Below are 17852 nucleotides of genomic sequence, written 5' to 3' on the forward strand. Positions count from 1 at the left end.
TCCCACACCGGTTTCCACCCTGACCACTCATCTCTGAGAGAGTTCTTTTGGGCCAAAGCTGGGAAGTAGCAGATTGGGACAATGTCCAACCTCTCTGTCATGCTGCTGTGGCTGCATCCCATCCACCCAGGTGGTGTCCCCCCGGACCCTTTATAATGAAGCTGAATGTGCCTGTGTTTCTGCAGAGGCCACTAACTACCCCGACCTAGGATGCTGACTCTCTCCCCCACAAGCCAGAGAAGACACTAGAAGACACTTACAGGAGTGACCACTTGCCCAGGGGCCACAGTGGGTGTGAGGGTAGCCAGACCCTCTGTGGGGGCACCACTGGCTTCCTCCTCCTCAAAAGTGCCAAGGGGCACTTCTGAAGCAGCTGCAGCGGTGGTTGAATGTCCTTCATCCTTTGGACCCTGGAATGACACTGGCATGAGGGATCAGGTGGTATGGCCCAGGCCCCTGCTTCAGTGGGTGCACATGTGACCGCAGGGAGGAGACCCCTGGGGCCATCAGACAACCGCAGCTCCTTACCCCCTTCCCTTTGCTTATCAGGAACTGCACCTGAGCTCCAGGCTCTTGGGGCTCAGGGTTAGAATGCAGCTCTCAGGGCATCCCCAGCTTGCCCCAGGAACCCCTCTAGCACATCTCTGCCACGTCTCTGCCAGGGACTTACCTGGTCTTGATTGGCATAGCTCCAATAATGGGAGCTCCCCACTCTACAGGCAGGCCTGAGCTCAGACAGTCCTGCTAGCCAAGCCCGCTTTCTACTATGCTAAGACTTGGTAGACCTGACCGGTGTTCACCTCGTGATAAGTGCTTTGTCTTTAAAGAAGGAGGAGGAGCAGGAGAAAGGGAAGCAGAAGAAGGAGAAGACCACTTTGTTTACCAAAATGATCCATGCAACTGCACGTCTTCCCACCATGGTTTCCCTGCATGGACGGCAGACCAGAGCTGGACACTGCCAGAGCAGCATGACAGCCCAGGAAGCACGGTGTGGAGGGCCTCAAGGCCGGGTAATGGGCATTCACTCAGCAAACACTCGGCGCCCGTCCCTCGGCAGGAGTGATGCACACCCGAGAACAAGGTGCCAGCGAGCCCTGTCCTCCCTGAGCTTGTGTCGTGATAGGGAGCCAGGCATGAACTAGAGAGCCGGTTCACTATGGATCACAGTGATGATGGGGCCTTCCAAGGGCAAGGACGGCACTTCCTGAGGAGGTAGCGCGGGAGACGACCAGTGAAGGACACGCAACAATGGAAGGGACCAGGCTGCCAGCAGAGAGGGGTGTGCGAAGGCTGCGAGCAAGAGGGACAGGCCAGCTCAAGAGAATGGAAGAAGATGGGGGCGGGAAGCAGGGGCCAATGCATGAGGGAGGGGAGACGGGACCAGAGATGTGATGAGCAAGGGTGGCTGGCCAGACCCTGCAAGGCCTCGCAGCTCTGTGGGTCAGGATGATCGGAAGCCTCCTAACATTGGGCTGATACCCCAGAGAGGACTGGAGAGAGAGGACCGAGAGGACAGGGAGGGGCCTGGGAAACACCTGAGCTGGGGACACAGTTCAGCCCAGGGGCTGCCACTGGAGGACAGAAGTGCATGTGTTTGTAAGGGGTTTAGGTGGAAAAATCACTTAAGACTCCATACTTGATGGGGGTGTGGATGTTAGGAAGCAGGAAGAGAATTCTGCACTAGGCCACTGGGAGATGAGACGCTGCACATCCTGTGAGGCAGAACACAGGAGTGGACGTGGGGAGTTGGGTTTGAATCCACCGAGTGAAGAACTTGAAGACATCTAGCACAGGGACGCTATTGGGACAGTCTTGCCCAGCGCCCTGGAGGGCTCGTGCTGAGGCTTCAGGAGCTGGGCGGTCTCTGCTCTGCAGGCAGCTGTGACTGAGGAGGACTGGTCATGCCCTCCACCCCCGCTGGACCTGGTGTGCCCGCACCCTGACACCCTGCAGCCCCTGCTGACAGCCAGCTGCAACTCCATCTCCTCTTCCACTCACACCTGGCCACTTCCCTGCTGGCCTCCCGGGACCATGCCACACACCCACTCAACCTGGCAAGCTCCACCCCTGAGCGAGCACGTAGTCAGAGAACTGTCCCCTCCACGCAGGGGGTTTGCTGAGTGTGAGACCCATTGAGAAGGGGGTGGGGGAAGGCCAGCACCTGCTCCCAGCACTTCATGCTCCTTACCAGAGTGGCATCTTCCCCCGAGTCCTGGGTGAACGTGGAGAAGGCCGGCTCCCCAGTGGGCACGCTGCCAGCCTCTGCTTCCCTAGCAGTGCTGACGGGCACCTCAGCCTCCCCTGTTGCAGTTGTTGCTAAACTTTCATTATCCAGACCCTAAACAGAAAGACACGCTGGCAGTGACCCATGGCAGTGACCCTGATCTGAACCACGGGGCTGTTGCCAGAGGGAGCAGTCAGATGGGCCCCTCTTGCACCTGCATCCTGTCGCTCCCCTTCCTTCAAAGCAGGTGCACATCCAAGGCGGGCACCTCATGCCCATGCCTTCAGTGTGGGACCATGGACTCCCACCCCCTGTCACCCGAGTTCTGAGCCGTGATATTCATTCAGCTCCCCTTGCTTCCCTCAGGTGGCACTTGCTCTCCAGTGTCCCTCCCAACTTCTGCCGCCAGTCCTGGGTGCAGAACTTCCACGGGTACTGAAGTCCTTGTGTGGGGGTAAAAACCCAGGCCTTGGGCTCCATGGCTTTTTTGGTGAAGGAGTCACTTTACCACTCACTGTCACCTGCTCTTCCTGGCGAAGTGCCATCTGGCTTCTGCCCCTCCAACATTCCAAAACTGCTCCCCCAGCCTCACAAAGGATCACATTTAGAATTCGGTAGAGGTGGGATGCCCCCCATTCTTTCTCCACTGGGAAGGCAGGTGGACTTTCTAGACTTCCAAACTGACTACATCTCTTCCTTGGTTCCTACTTTTCAATGGTCCCTCACTTCTGCTGGATCCTCTCAGGCTCCTTGACAGAGCCCCAAACCTGTCTCAGGAGGCCTGCAGGCCTTGCTTCTGTTGTCCCCCTTCTCATCTGCCCAGCTACTTCCTCTCATCCTCCCAGGCTCACTTTCTACCTCCTTCACCCCAAAGCTGGTCTCTGGGTGCCTATTCCGTGCTCACCGAGCAACCTGGGTTTCCTCTCTTGAAGCCTTTACTACTGAGTTTCCGGGAACCAGGCCTACCTACTTACCATCAGACCCCGCTCCAGGGCTGAGAGCCCAGCAGGGCCCAGCCCTCCACAGACATTTGCTGAATAAGTCAAACGGCACCTCAGCCTCTTACTCAGATCCACCCAGACTTGGCCTCACAGGGCTTCACTCTGCACTCTGCTGAGAGGTGAGGAAGCCTAGTGTCTGCTCCAACTGGGATGACCCCCGCCTGCCCCGCCGACAGCAGGTGGAGCGCAGCATGCACTTGAGTTACTTACTGAAGTGACCCCTTCCCCGAGACTCTGGGTGGACACAGGCAGGGTGGATATTCCGGTGGGTGAACTGCCGACCTCCACTTCTCTGGGAGTACTGACAGGCTCTTGGGCCTCCCCCACTGCTGTTGCTGCTAACCCCTGCAAACAAGGACATCTCAGGAGACCACCTCACTGGGCCCTTGGTCCTGATCAATGTGGACAGAACAGACAGCCTGCTTCCCTAAGCAACCTACATTTCTGCAGCTCCTTTACCCCGGGCACTTCCACATCTATGACTTCACCCCAGCCCCATGACGGTCACAGACCTGCAGAAGCCAGGGACGGGAGAGACTGCCTGGCACCTGGGTCTTATGTTTGACTCAGTGTCTTTGCCCTCTGGTGAGGAGCAATCGCTGCCTCCTGAGTCCATATGCTCTGCCTCTGGATGCTTCTGCCTGAACACAACAACCTTCTGCCACCCTTGCCCACACGTGCCAGTCCAGACAAAATGACAATGGCTTTGCCCCGACAGTTTCCAAGATGTGCAAGCAGCACCTACGTCCTCCTCAGCCTTCTCTAGACACTCCTCGGTCCTCTCTTTCCCATGACTCAGTTTCCCTTGGGCAATACAGAGGCAGATTCCCGGAAAGTGACACAGCAAGTGGGGCAATGGGATCAGAGAGCAGCTCTGGCTGCTGGGGTCCCCAAGTGGAATATGTTATTTCCATTTTTCAAAGTTTTTGGTATTTTATTTATTTTTTTGCTTTTGGATACTAAACACAGTAGGCTGATCAAAGACAGATTTCCTGCTGCAGGACTTCTCAGGGCCTAGAAGAAGGGAGAGACAAGAGCGGAGCATTTCCCAGACATCTTTCACACAACATATTGTCCTTGCAGACTATCCTCTCCCCATTAAAAAAATAGTAATAAGAAAGATGATGTCACAACCCATAAAAAAAATAAGAAAGATGATGTCGCAAGATTATCAATTGAGACTCTGTCTCTCTCTGACTCAGGATCAGCTAAAGCCCCACAGGGCAAGTACAATTCCACAGGCGTCAGGTAACTTCCATGTGCTAAAAGAAGTGGCCTGCTCACTCATGCAGACATGCTAATAGGCAATTATGCGACAGCAGTTCTACCAGCTTTAGGCCATTCTACCTCCCTGATATTGAGTGACTGGAGAGGAAAAATTTCTTGGGAAAGAATTTTCAGAGTGCTGTTCTTTCTTCTTTCCTCATGAAAATCATCTGGCAAGCTGGATGTGTATTCCCTGGAATTTGGGAGACATAGGAACTGCTGCGATTCTTTCCAGGGAAAGACAAAAGGGAAAAGTAGGGGACCATCTAGATCCAGAGAGGGAAGGGAAAAGGAAAGGGGACAGAGGAAAGGGAATGGAGGGAAGGGACTTAGGAGACAGAGAGACAGAAGGAATCTGTCTGAAGCTGTTTTACTGGACACAGACAAGATATAATCCCTCCAAAGGCAGCTGGTTAAATTCATCAAGCAATGGCCTCTACCCAAAGGCCCAACTGGAGGGTGAGGAAGCCCAGACAGAGGTTAAAAGGCCAGCAGAGGGACTTTGGTCCTAGGTCTTCTGTGGGAGGACCTCAGAGGACTCTCAAAAGCCACCATGGGAGAAAGTTCCAGCATCTTTCCCACCAAAGGCCCAGATCTTAATTTCACCCAGCAAGGATAGCTGGGCTTTCTCCAGGTGCAGCAGACCCTGCAGATGTTAAAAGCAGCTGCTACAGGGGAGGGAGAGACCACAGGAAGTGAGGGGGAGAAAGAAGAAAATAAAAAATCCCTAAATGTGCTTCCTTCCCTGGCTGATCCTGGTCTGCACCAGACCTACACCTGCAAAGGGAGAGACTAGTTTGAAATAAGCAAAGTTCACTACTGACTTTAATGAAATTAAATGAAATTTACCACTTAAATGAAATTTACCATTCACTCACCGTTTCTTCAGTGACAGGGAAGGCCCCACTCCCTGAGCCAGTCTCAGGAATGGGATCACCATCCACAGGAGGAAGTCCATCCAGGGTGTCATTCAGGATCTCACCAGACCCTACAGGAAGCAGGCATTCTGTAATTATTAACTACATTTGCCATCATTGGAAAAGAATGTGCTATCTCTTTACCTGCGCGCTTAGAAAGGTGTAATACCATAATACAGGACTAAGAAGAAGAAACCAAGTTTCAGAACATTGCCGCAGTAAGGCGATATTGCCTGGTGGCTTCCATCACCCGCTCTGGCACCTCCACCAGCCTGGAATTCTGCTTTGCCACTTACCAGGAATGTGACTATGGCAGATGGTGTAACTATGCCTCAAGTTATTCACCTACGAATGAGGGATCATAATACTTCCCGCCCCATAGGGTTGTTTTGAGGATTGTGTATCACAAGGATTAAATAAATTAATGCAAGAAAAGCATTGAGAAAAGTCCACAGCATAGAGTAGGCAACTGGTAAACATTCATTGCCGTTGTGGTTCTGCCTTTGTAAAATACAGAAAACAAAGAGAAACAAACCAAACTATATATGATGACACATGTTTTATCATTGTTACATATATTCTATATTATTCATGTTATATAATAATGATATTATCTAACGTATATATGTATATGTGTGTGTCTATATATTTATATACATACTTGGCTAAACTGTGGTACTTAATATTTGCTTCTTGCAGGGGACAGAAGTGGAAGAAGAGGAAACTATTATTGTTCATACGACTGTGTATTGATTGAATTGATACCACATGCACACATTTATCTTGCAATTTAAAAAAACAAATGGAGACCTAAAGCAAAGAAAAAGAATCATGCTAAAATAAATGCATGCCTCTTATCCACCCAGCCCCTGCCCCACCGCCATGCATGTCTCACGCACCCCAGGTCTCCGTTAATCCTCCTGCCAGTCATCAGTTCTAACAAGGACCTATCCCCACCACCAGGCTGCCTGGGTAGAGCGGGGGCAGGAATCTCACGTTTCTGCCTCCCACCTATCACCAGAGCATGTGTCCTGTTCCCATGGGTACATCGAAACCTTTCATTATTCATTTTCAGAGTAGTGTCTGATCCTGTCTCCAGACCAGGATCCTTCCACACACACTGTGCTTGTTCAAGCCCCTGGTCAGAACAGTGCTAGGCACTCCAAAGAACACTGAGCCCCCAGGACCAAGCGCAGGCACATCACTCGCTAGTGTCCTCCCTGCTCTGACCACCAGGGGGTGCTGTGCAAGTGGCCCAAGGGCCCTTAGCCTCATTCCTGACACTCCAAGAACGGGGGTGGGGGTAGATGCTGCTTGGGAAGCATGTACTGCAAGTAATGGGGGGGGCCTTCCCTAGTCAGGGGTGGCACTCGGGATGAAGGCTCCCTTCTCCCCATCATCTGGGTCCTTTACAAAACAAGAAGAAAAGGAACATTTCAGCCAGTCCCTGGTGTTCTGTTGGCCTTTTGGGGACAGGATAAAAAGTAAGGCTGATCTCAAGCACAGTGAGCTGTACTGGTATCCAAGTTCAAGAGTCTCCATTCCAATCTTGCCTCCTCAAACTAGGAAAGCCCTCGCCCTGCCCCTCTTCCCTGTCAGCTCCTTCTTCAGAGATTGCAAGTCCACCAGAACAGCACTTGCAACTCAAAATCACTTCCATGACACATCCACCTGGGAGGCAGGGTTATTGACACTCTTGTTAAGAACTCTAAGGTTGGGAAAGCTCAGCTCCTTGCCCCAGGCCCTCAGCAAATAGGCTCCTGAGCAGCGCTACCATTTAAGCCATCTCCCAGGATCCTCTGGCTCTCCATGGCTACACCTTCACTTCTTGGTTTTAGTAGAACTTTATTAAATTACTATACAATTTTCTTCTGTCCAATACTATATGCCATCTCTTACCAACTTCCCAAATCTAGTTATTAGAATAGCATTCATTAACTGATGGCAAAAGAAAAAGGAGTACTGGTAAATATTATAGAAGACTTATAAAATACAGCAGTTCAACAAAGAAAATAAAAACCACCTATAATCCTAACACGCAGAGTCAACCACTCCTAACATTTTGTATATTACATCTCATAGTTTATATATCTAATACACCCACATGGATCTATATAACTATATATAAATGGACATAAATAACATATATTCAAAATGAGGTCAACACAAAGGTTTGAAATCTGCTTTTTCAATGGAATAGACCAAGAGCATATTCCTGGGTCTTCCATCATTGGTGGAAGATATGAGCGATGTAGTTTGCCCACCCATCCTTATGATGGGCACTCTGGGTTGTTTTTGCTATTGGGAACAGTGCTGCTAGGAATGACCCTGTCCCTATACCTCGGGGCTCTGCCCTTGGTTGTAAGAGTGGTCTGAAATGGCCCCAGGCTGGACAACCAGCAACCACTCAATGAAAAGTTGTCCCTGTCCCTGGGCCTCAAGACTTGCCTGGTTCCAGGTTGCTGTGCTGGATGACACTGGAGTTGGTTTCTGAGGTCTCCTCTGGAACAGGTTCACCAGAAAGCTCTGTGTCCTCAGAAAGAGTGGGTGAAGTTGGAGGTACATTTATGGGGTCCACTTTTGCTTCTTTAGGCTGAAAGGATGAAAAATGAGACCCAAAAGGATTAACTTGACAGTAAAACTAAAAAAAAAAAAAAAAAATGACAGTGACTTTCAGTGGAGAAAATAATTTATATGCACAATGCTGAGTAAGCCAAGAAAGCTTAGAGCCACTTGCTGAGACCCTGGGCAATCACCCTATGCCTCCCAGGGCCTGAAGTTGCACTCGCTAGCTTGCACTAAATTCCCTTCAGCTCGCAGCAACACTCTGCTCATCTCAGCCAGGGGTCTGAGCACAGGGACCACAGTTCTGTGATCCCGGAAGCCGGAGAACAGAGGAAGTGCTCAGCGAAGATGTGCTGGATGAGGGAATGAATGAGTGGACCAGCGAATGAGCCCAGCTGCACTGGAACCACCTCGCCGTTCCAGTACCGGATGTGCCCTGCTGGTGAAGGCCTTCAGAAATAAAAGATGCAATGGTTTCCTTCCAGGGAAACCCCAGCACCTGTGCAGCTTTTCCAACGCCAGCCAGTGCCCTAACCAACTTACCTACCAGGGAAAGTCAAACACACAAAACCTCAACACCTGGAAACAGCAGTTCAGACATCCTAGCAGAAATCCTGATGCAGGACCAAAGGGTCACATCACCCCCAGGCCCTGGCAGCTGCCGTGAGACTTTGGGCTCACTGGCATCCGAATGGTCTCATCACTTTCTAAGCAGAAGGGTGCTAGGGGAGGAGGGATGAGGGGAAGGGTCTAGTGTCAGAATCGTGACATGAATAAGAAACAGACCTTTGCTTTGTTAAGATGCTGAGATCTCAGGGTTAATGTCTTCCTGCAGCATCACTTATCTATCTGAGTAACACAAGGTTATTGCTTTATTGTCAGCCTCTAGTGTATACATCATGAATCTCTGACCTATCCGAACAGGGAAGATTCTTAGGTGCCCCATAATTTAGGATTCGATGACTCCATTCTTATAGTCAGAACTGGGTCAAATCCCAGTTCTCTGCTATTAGCTAAGTTATGTTAGGCAAGTCATGTAACCTCACTGGGCCTCAGCTTCCTGCTCTGAACAATGGGGACAATAATATGTATTCAAAGGTTGAGAGTGCATGGAAATGCTCAGCAATGTGCTTTATTTTTAATACACCAATATTCCATATTCATTACTGACAAATCTGCATGGGGAGATGAACCAAAACAGACTATAATCGCTTTGGATACCAACACCCAGAGAAAAATTACTGTTGATTTTATTGTAGTGTAAAATCTCCAGGGTGGAGGTGGGAGTGATGGCTGAAAGGAGCTGGGCCTTGAAGAGTGAGCAGCTCCAGAAACGGGGTTAGAAGAAAGGGTTGACAAGTTCAAGGCCTGACCACTGAGCTTGGCAAGAGCCCAGGGTTGGAGAAGAAAAGAGGCAGGACCGAGCCTGAGAGGCAGGGTGAGGGAGGGGCTGGAGGGAGGGGCTTGGACCAGGAACAGTGGACAGTGTTCCGCTGAGCAACCCAGGCCAGGATTTTTATTTAAAGACCCCTTCCACCTGCCCCAACCGCCTTCCCCATCACTTACACATTTAGGCAAGGTGACTTGGACGCACCCCCAGGATTGAGAGGGATGTTAATTCTAATTCAGCATAAAATAGAAATTTCTGGAAATGGAAAAGTGGAGCCCATAAATTTGCATACACAAATTTGCCCCTTCAGCAGAAGCTAATTCAACACAAGAGGCAGGATGAAGGAGGAAGGCGAGGGACTGAGTTTTTAAGTCCCTGACCGGGAGGACAGTTCGCAGTTCAGTTCAGTAGTTATGGCTCAGGTCTTGGAAGGTGCAGGCAGGAAAGGCAGAGGATGGGGAAGTGAGCTTCACTCCCAGAAGGAAGCCAGACAGAGAAAAGAGGGACTGACTGAGATGAAGGGGCAAACTCCCCACCTGGAGGGGTGGCTGCTAGAAGGAGCCATGGAGCCCTTCCTGGAGATGGTAAAGACAGAAGTCCCAGCTCTGGGAGGCGTGACTGCGAGCACCCTTCACCCAGAATTGGAGATGTGGCTGTGCCACTTTCAGGCTGAGCAGCCCCCCAGCTAATTTCTCACGGCTCCTTGCTTTTGTGCCTCCTGGAAAGTAGATTCCAAAACACCTCCCTGCAGACAGAGCTAAAGGAAGTGTGAACATCTGGCCAAGCATAAAGCCCACTGGGATTGGGGGTGCCCTGGAAGGGATCCTGAGGCTCAGAATGGACCAGTCAGTGTCAAGACCTCCAGGCCCAGAGCCATGGTGGAGGGCAACCCTCAACCACAGAGGGCAGCCCTGGGTCTTGGCAGCCCGTGGGCCCCAGCCACCAGCCAACCAGGAAGCAGGTGGCAGGAAGAGGCCCCAAGAGGAACGGACATCTGAGCTGTGCCAGGCACTCTCCCAGCCTGGAACCGAGTGGTCTGAGGCCTCGCCTCCCTCAGTCCTCACAAGAAGCCCATCACTGCACAGCAACCCAGCGAGCAGGCACCACAAGCTGCCAGTGCCCAGCACAGTGCTGCTGTTCACCTGAGTCCATCTGCACAAGTGTCACACTGACCTCAGGAAGTATGTGTGCTCAACAGAGGAGGAGGCCAAGGCTGGAGAGGCTAAGGTCAACAGCCAGGAAGTGGAGGAGTCGGGACCCACACTTAGTAGGACTCTTACCTGCACCAGTTCTCTTAAAATCATTAAGAAAAGTGGGGCAGGAAATCTGAGAAAGTATTTGGGATGCCCCGAGGCCACCAAGGCCATCGATCACTTCTCCAGGTCCTCTGGGAATTTATTTCAAGGCCCTTTGCCTATGTGTGCCCCACATCTGCCCCTGCAGATGGTACTGCACTTGCAGTACCAAGTCCTGAGAGGGGCCCAGGCCGGGGCGTCCGTCAGGCCAGGCCGGGTCCCAAGTCTGCCACTGTGTCCCTGCATGTGCTCATCTGCACAGCGGAGCTGCTGCCGCCTCCCTTAGAAGGTAGTTGCAAGAAATAAGTGACATCATGTGGGCAAGAATGCCAAGCTCACAGTGGGCGCTGAGAAGTGCCACTTCTCCCCCTCCCCTACCCCAAGCTGCCTGGCTCCACTGAGCCCTCCCAAGCTCCCCTCCCTGTGACCATCTCACATCCTCAGACTCTCTTCTCCTTTCTTGCCCCTCTCTGAGGCTCCCCTGGGTTATTGTCAAGGCTGCCTGAGTTGGCCTCCCTCCAAGTGGGACTGGTACAGTAGGGTCAGCCTTAGGCTCCAAGCCCTGAGGGACCACCACTCTGGGCCCTGCTGCCCTGTAACCTGGACAGAGTGGCCCAGGGCTGACGGGGCATGGGGTTACAATACTGCCCGGAGCAGCCACCCTCCATAGTCACCAGGTGGGCAGTCCCACTGGACCCTTGAGTTCCCCCATCCAAGCCAAGAGTGGATCTCCACTCTGGGGACGGACTTTCACAATCCACCCTGGCCATGAACACATGGGTGGGCACCAGGAGATCTATGCCCTAACCCTAGTTCTGCCCAAGCACCCTTGGGCCAGTCTCTTCCCCGCTCTGGACCTCAGTTTGCCCATCTGTTCTAAGGGCAGTTTGCTGTACACTCCTGAACAAGAAGAAGAGACCATGAAGTCCCTCCAGCACTAGCAGACTACAGTCCCATTCCACAGCATCCACATCCCTGTCACCCCTACTCTGCAGTTCGTAGCCTTAGTTCACACATTCCCCTGTTTCTTCTGTAAGAGGTGAGCTCACAAAGCAAGCCAGTCCAGCCCAGGAGGTTGCTGGAACTTTCTGTGCTCAGTGGTGTAGATGCTACTGGCTAAGTCACTGAGCACAAAAACAACCCGGCCACAGGTCACCGCAGGCATTCCCAGCAGGCAAGAGCCGGGCACCAGGCGGGCTGCCCTTCCCATGGGGCCAGGGAGGACTTCGCAGCTCCCAGGAGAGGGGCCCGACTCTGCTCTCACAGTCCTTGCAGCTGGAGTGGGGGCCCCGACTGTGCTCTCCCCTAGCAAATGCCACAGTGGCCATCAATCAGAGCCACCTCCCTGGAGCCAGGCACTAGGCTGAGACTCGCCCCTGCTGCAGCCTCTGGCTCTTGCCACACCCTGGGAGAGAGGACTTCCAGGGCTACTATTCCAGAGAAGGGATCCAAAGCCACAGTAGTGAACGACGTCTGCCTTTGCACAACCTTCTCATGGCGACACGTACAGGGGAACCGGGAGGTTGCCAAATGCCCGTTGGCCGGTGCCCTCCTGGCCTCCCCAGAGTACCCCAAAACTGTCCTCACAGATTTGAAAACAGATGTCAGACCCTGGGCCCTGGCACCAGCCCCCAACGGCTGACCCAGCTCAGAGGGCCCAGCACCCTATACTCACCGGGGCTTGCGTGTAGGTGATGGCCTCCACTATTTCAGCCACTGTGTCTGGGTCCTGAAGTCCGCTGCCCTCTCCCGATGCCTGAGGAGAAAAACCACACAGTGGGCAGGGAGAGCCATGACATAGGAGCGACTATGTAATGACTGGGCACAGCAACTGGGCAGGTCAGACACTAACAAGACTCTTGCAGAGGAACTATGAGGTGCATGTGCACACGGGTGCATGGCTACGTGTGCATGCGTGCAGCTCAGGGACAGTGGAGTTGAAGAGGCAGTATGTGTGTCGCATGCACAGTTGGTCCTCTCTTTCCTTCCACATCTTACCACTCAAACAAAATCCATCATGTTTCAGTATCTCTAACACATCAACTTCCATTCTGTCCAGGTCTCCTTCATTCCCAATCTGCAAGACTGTCACTGGAATCCCGCTTTAGGAACCATTAGCCCTGAAGTAAGACTTCCTGTTGTTACCTAATCTCGGTAATCAGTCGCCTGAAGGCAGCCAAGCAGCCTGGGCGCTGGGATTTTGCAACTGAACCCTTGCTCTCAGGTTCTTGGGTTGTTTCTCTTTCTTCAATAGTAATGGCAGTGCAGAGATAAATGGCAACGTGGAAGCTTCCCTTTCTCCCAGCTTCCTGTGAACGCCAGGCCAGGTCACAGGCTCGGGGAGCGTCAACATGCAAGCAGAGCCAAATTCCTCCTTTGAGCGGCTTTCCAACTCACTCAATACCTGTTTCTTTCGTTCTTTTTTTTTTAATGCAAAATTAATGAAATCAACCTTGTGATTTGTTTGGGGGTTGACATCACCCAGGCAGCAACAGAAGTCCTAGGGAAACGCCTGCCTCTGCCTGCTCTGACTTTGGCACCATGCTGTCCCTTCTGCCTAGAAGGCCTCGCAGACAGACTTGTCCCTGACTTGCTTCCAGTTCCTCCTCCTGTTTCCTCCTCCTTAGCTCCCTGCATGCTGAGCTGGGTCTGAGGACACACTCAGTTCAGTCTCTGCACCTGGGTGTGTAAGTGTGCAAGAAGCTGGAGGAGGGAGACAGTTCCCGGGTTGTCTCTCCATCCCCAGCCTCTACCAACCGCTGTTCAGCAAACCCTGGGGGAAGGAAGGAGAAGGGAGGGAGCCATCTTTTTTTCCCCTGCCCCTTACCCCACCCCCAACTTATTCACTTGCCAGGCATAAAACTTATCTAAATTTAGGTTCATTTTTATAGGAATTTACACCCAGAATATCTTAAACTCTTAACTCTGATTTTAGAATCTGACACTCTTCTTGGCAGGGAAGCTGGAAACCAGGCCATTGACTGCACAGCCATGGAAGAATTTAACACCTTATAAGACACACAACCCCCCATACCAAAGGGATGGCTACAGCTCTTTAAAAAGTGAAATAAAGCCAAAAGCCCAAAATAGGACCTGGGGCAGCGCCTGCCAAGATGAGAGGTTTCAGAGTCCGTGACACGGGGATGACGGATTGCCTGGGCGCCCGGCACTCCCTGGCTGAGCGTGCTGGGGCTCACGGTGGGGCACGGTGGGGGAGGGCTCACCGACGACTCCTGGGCTTCGCACAGCTCCTCTGGAGTCCTGGGGTCAGAGTGGATGGTGAGCTGCTGGATGGAGCCCTGGGGATAAGCAAAAGGAACCAGAAGCCGTGGCTTGATTACACATCCGCAGCAACGCCGTGGAATGGGATTGTTTATGTAACCAAGAGTGAGAGAGAGCACGGCCACCTCCTGCCCGCTCTGTGGGGGGACTCTCCTTGGACCAAATAACACAAACCTCCCTTAGCTGGAAAGGCCCTTGGAGAGCTCAAGCATGGACGACCACAGCAGCCTCCCAGCTAGCAGAGGGCCCAGCTTGTCAGCAGCAGACCCTGAAGAGCCCATCTTCCTTTCCCAGAAAGTCTTTCCTCTAGCTGGTGGCCTCACTCCAGAAAGAGCCTCAGGCAGCCTCCCTGCCTCTATGCCCACCAGCTCCCCCACCTGGAAGCTCATTCTCCATCAGACACCCCAACTGGGCATGTGAAACCCACCCACCAGACTGTAACCCCTTACCCTTCTCCAGCGCCTTCTCCTGTGTAAAATTAAACAGAAATGCCACTCCATGCCACTGCTCGCTTGCCAAGGAGGGATCAGTAGATACCTGTGCCAACTGAAGGAATCCCTACAATAACTCAGCAATTTTCTTTAGAATGGCTTATCCATAAAAGCTCATTCTAATAGTAAAGTCGGTTTAATGTTGTTGTTGTTGTTGTTGTTGATGTTTTGTATCAGGGCACACAATCCAAAAGGAGAGAGAGAAGTTACCTCTCACATTGGAATTCTAGATTAGTTCATCTCTGCAGAAATTACTTAAGAACCATTGCTGCCCGTGTCAAAGATAAAATCGTTTAAGGATATAACCTTACTCTTCTTTAATCATGGCTTAAAATGTACAAAGTGCTTCCACATATCTCACTTGATTCTACAAGCCTGTGAAACGGGTTTTCTTATCTCCATATTCAGATAAGAAAACAGAGAGGCTCAGAGAAGCCAGAAGTATCTGAAATCAGCATCTGAAAATGGAGCGCTGGAATCTAGGTGTCTGGGTTCCACGCCTAGCAGTGTCCTCACCATAACAGGCATGCTTTTCAAGAGCACAAGGATCAAACGAGAATAGCTGCTGGAATTCAGTGCTTGGGGAAGAGGACGCCCACGGCCCCCCCTGATTTGCTGGGAATGAACTTGAACTCACGGTGAATCTTTCCAGTCCGGTGGCGCCTGCGTTGCCCACAAAGATCCCTGCGCTGGGCTCGAAAGCCAAAGGCCGGGAGGACCGCCGGAAAAGGACGTGGCTGTGCTCCTCGCAGTCCACCAGGAGCGTCACTTCCTCGCCCTGGACGATCACAGCAAAGCGGCTCCACCTGTTGGTCATCACCGGCAGGGAGAAGGCAGCAGCTTCCTGGGACACGTGGGAGCCGGGCTCCGTGTAGTAGAAGATGACCCTCTGGCGGCCGTCCTCCACGCCTGAGAGCCGCAGGCCAAGGTAGATGATCTTCTGGAAGGCATCGGTAATGGCAAAGAGCACCCCACCGCTGGGCCTGCTGGGCTTCACCGTGACGCTGACCGCGAAGTCCCTGAAGAAGGTGGGTGGGATGAGGGTCCTGGCCGGGCGGCCCACGTTGGCGCCAGGCCCGAAGCTGTAGGCGGGAAAGCCACCGTAGCCCGTGACAAAGGACACAGATGAGGGCAGGGGGACACCAATGAGCTCCGTGAGGTCCAGATGGCTCCGGGGGGCCAACTCTACAGGGAGGGAGAGAGAGGCCATACTTGGACACATGCACTCTGTCATGCTTGAAAACCAGGAAACCGCCCAGGCCACCTGGGATTCCTCAGGAACCCACTGAAACTTCACTGTGGAAATTGTTTTCAAATGTTTTTGACAAGGCCAGGCGTCCTGGCTCAGGAGGCTGAAGCAGGAGGATTGCAAGTTCAAAGCCAGCCTCAGCAAAATCAAGGTGCTAAGCAACTCAGTGAGGCCCTGTCTCTAAATAAAATACAAAATAGGGCTGGGGAGGTGGCTCAGTGGTTGAGTGCCCCTGAGTTCAATCCCCAGTAACCGACCCCCCACAATTTTTTCTTTTACAACAATCCACCAAATGGAATGCATATACATTGCAACCTAAAATGGACATGTATGGGTAAATAAATATCTGTTACATATATTCTTCATAAACCACCATACTGGCTTCTAATACTTGCCAGTTCCTTGAATATTTTCCCTTTCAATTAATTATTATTTTTCTTTTATTAAAAACATGTTGACAATAACCTACTAAATTGACTTCAACATCCACTTACAGGTCATGATGTGCAGTTTGGAAAACATTTATAAATAATTCCTTGAATATTGCCAGAATACATGATGTTCCTCTGCTAATGTGGGGATTTCTTCTCCCACTATAAAACTGGATGGGCTTGTTTTGTTTTGAATAAAGTTTAAGTAGCTCAGGATGTGGGGGGAAAGCAAGGCCAAAGTAAAGTGTTCCCAGACCCCAGAACAATTGAAATTCACATCATTGTTCACCGCCCTTCATCAGTCACCATCATCACCACCACCACTGCCATCTCCATTCTGTACCAGATACTGCCCTAAGCTCTTCATCCCCATGGCAACCCTATGGGGTTAGATACCATTATTCCCATTTTATTTCCAAGAAAACTGAGGCTTATAGTTAACACATTTGCTCAAGGTAAGTTCCACACAGGATTCAAACCCAGCGCATCTGTGCCCAGAGTCTGTTCTCTTAACCACCACACCTTGGGGGAGAACTGATAAAGCACTCTTACAGTGAAAAGGACCCCAAAGCTTCAGGTGAGTCCTGGTCCATGCAACCAGGGTGCCAGGAGAAGGCTGCAGGCTGGCCCAGATCCCCCGGAGCTGATCTCCAAGGGGCTGCAGTGAGAGGGGAAGGTGGGTCCTAGGGAGAGGTGCACAAGTCCAGTGCAGCCAGGAAGCTGGACAAGCAACAGGCTTGACCTCGGAAGCAAAGCCAGATCCTGGGGATTCGGCCAGGGGAGGAGGCCTGGAAAATGTGAGGATCGGAGTCCAGCAGTGTCCTTCCCTGGAAGCCACAGGGGAGGGCAGACTTACCTGCTGGCTGCCTGGGCTACAGCCAAGGCCAGAGGCCCCGATACCCTGAGTAGCCTCTAGGGACTTGGCAGGTTGGCATCCAGAAAAGACCAAAGCCCCTCCAGGGCACCTCCAAGTCGAGCCTACCTATGAAATCAAGCCTGTTTCTAGTTTCCCCACCTGTCACTCGTTACTGTGTGATCTGGGGTGAGTCATTTGACCACTCCAAACCTGAGTGTGAGGCAACAGTATGGGCTCCAAAAACACAGTTAAATGAGGCCATCCACGCAACCTCCGTCAAGAACAGCGTGCGCTCCACTTTCTTTTCTATTACATTTTTTCAATAACCCCAGGAGGTGGGTGAGCAGGGATTGTCGCCCGCACTGTGCTGAGATAGGGCCCACCTCTGTGCCCTTGAGCTCCCTATAAAGACTAATAACTACTGTGTTTTCCACATACAATTTTACTTTTCACAGCAACCCTGGGAGCTAAGTGCTATTGTTCCATTGTACAGATGAGGAACTGAGGCTTAGGAAGAGGAAATGACCAGGTTGCACAGCTGTGAGCGGCAGGAGGTCTTGGAGCGGTGGCTGCTGAGTTTCCGCTGGTTTACTGCTCCAGCCTCACTGAGAAGAGGGACCTTGCAGGTTCTGTGGGGGGCTCCAGCTGGTCTGCCAGCCATGCTGAGGACGTGGAGCAGCAAGGAGAAGGGAACCGCTTCCCCAAGGGGTTTAAGAACTCCAGTTCCCCACAGAGGTGACACATGTTCCCCCAGGAGGGGACAGAGACATCCTACTACTCGGTCCCACCCCCACCCCATAGCACCCACAGAAAAGGTGCAACATACACATACAATTATCATGAGGTATTTCTGTCAATACAAAACAGTATCAAGAGTAATCAGAG

At 51.9% G+C, this 17852-nt stretch overlaps 1 protein-coding gene across 1 annotated transcript in view; it reads right to left on the bottom strand.

Annotated features, from left to right (window-relative positions):
- Window positions 1-17852, bottom strand: part of Col15a1 (collagen type XV alpha 1 chain) — a 108337-nt gene that overhangs the window by 53103 nt on the left and 37382 nt on the right. Inside the window, exons 2-9 of the mRNA XM_047524937.1 lie at window positions 15069-15616; window positions 13883-13957; window positions 12334-12414; window positions 7857-8001; window positions 5370-5479; window positions 3436-3570; window positions 2189-2338; window positions 261-410 (exon numbers count right to left, since the gene is read on the bottom strand). Of these exons, the coding sequence (XP_047380893.1) occupies window positions 261-410; window positions 2189-2338; window positions 3436-3570; window positions 5370-5479; window positions 7857-8001; window positions 12334-12414; window positions 13883-13957; window positions 15069-15616 (1394 nt within the window). The remainder of the gene's footprint in view (window positions 1-260; window positions 411-2188; window positions 2339-3435; window positions 3571-5369; window positions 5480-7856; window positions 8002-12333; window positions 12415-13882; window positions 13958-15068; window positions 15617-17852) is intronic.

The sequence above is a fragment of the Sciurus carolinensis genome, chromosome 14 (assembly GCF_902686445.1).
Source record: "Sciurus carolinensis chromosome 14, mSciCar1.2, whole genome shotgun sequence".
NCBI classification, from domain to species: domain Eukaryota; kingdom Metazoa; phylum Chordata; class Mammalia; order Rodentia; family Sciuridae; genus Sciurus; species Sciurus carolinensis.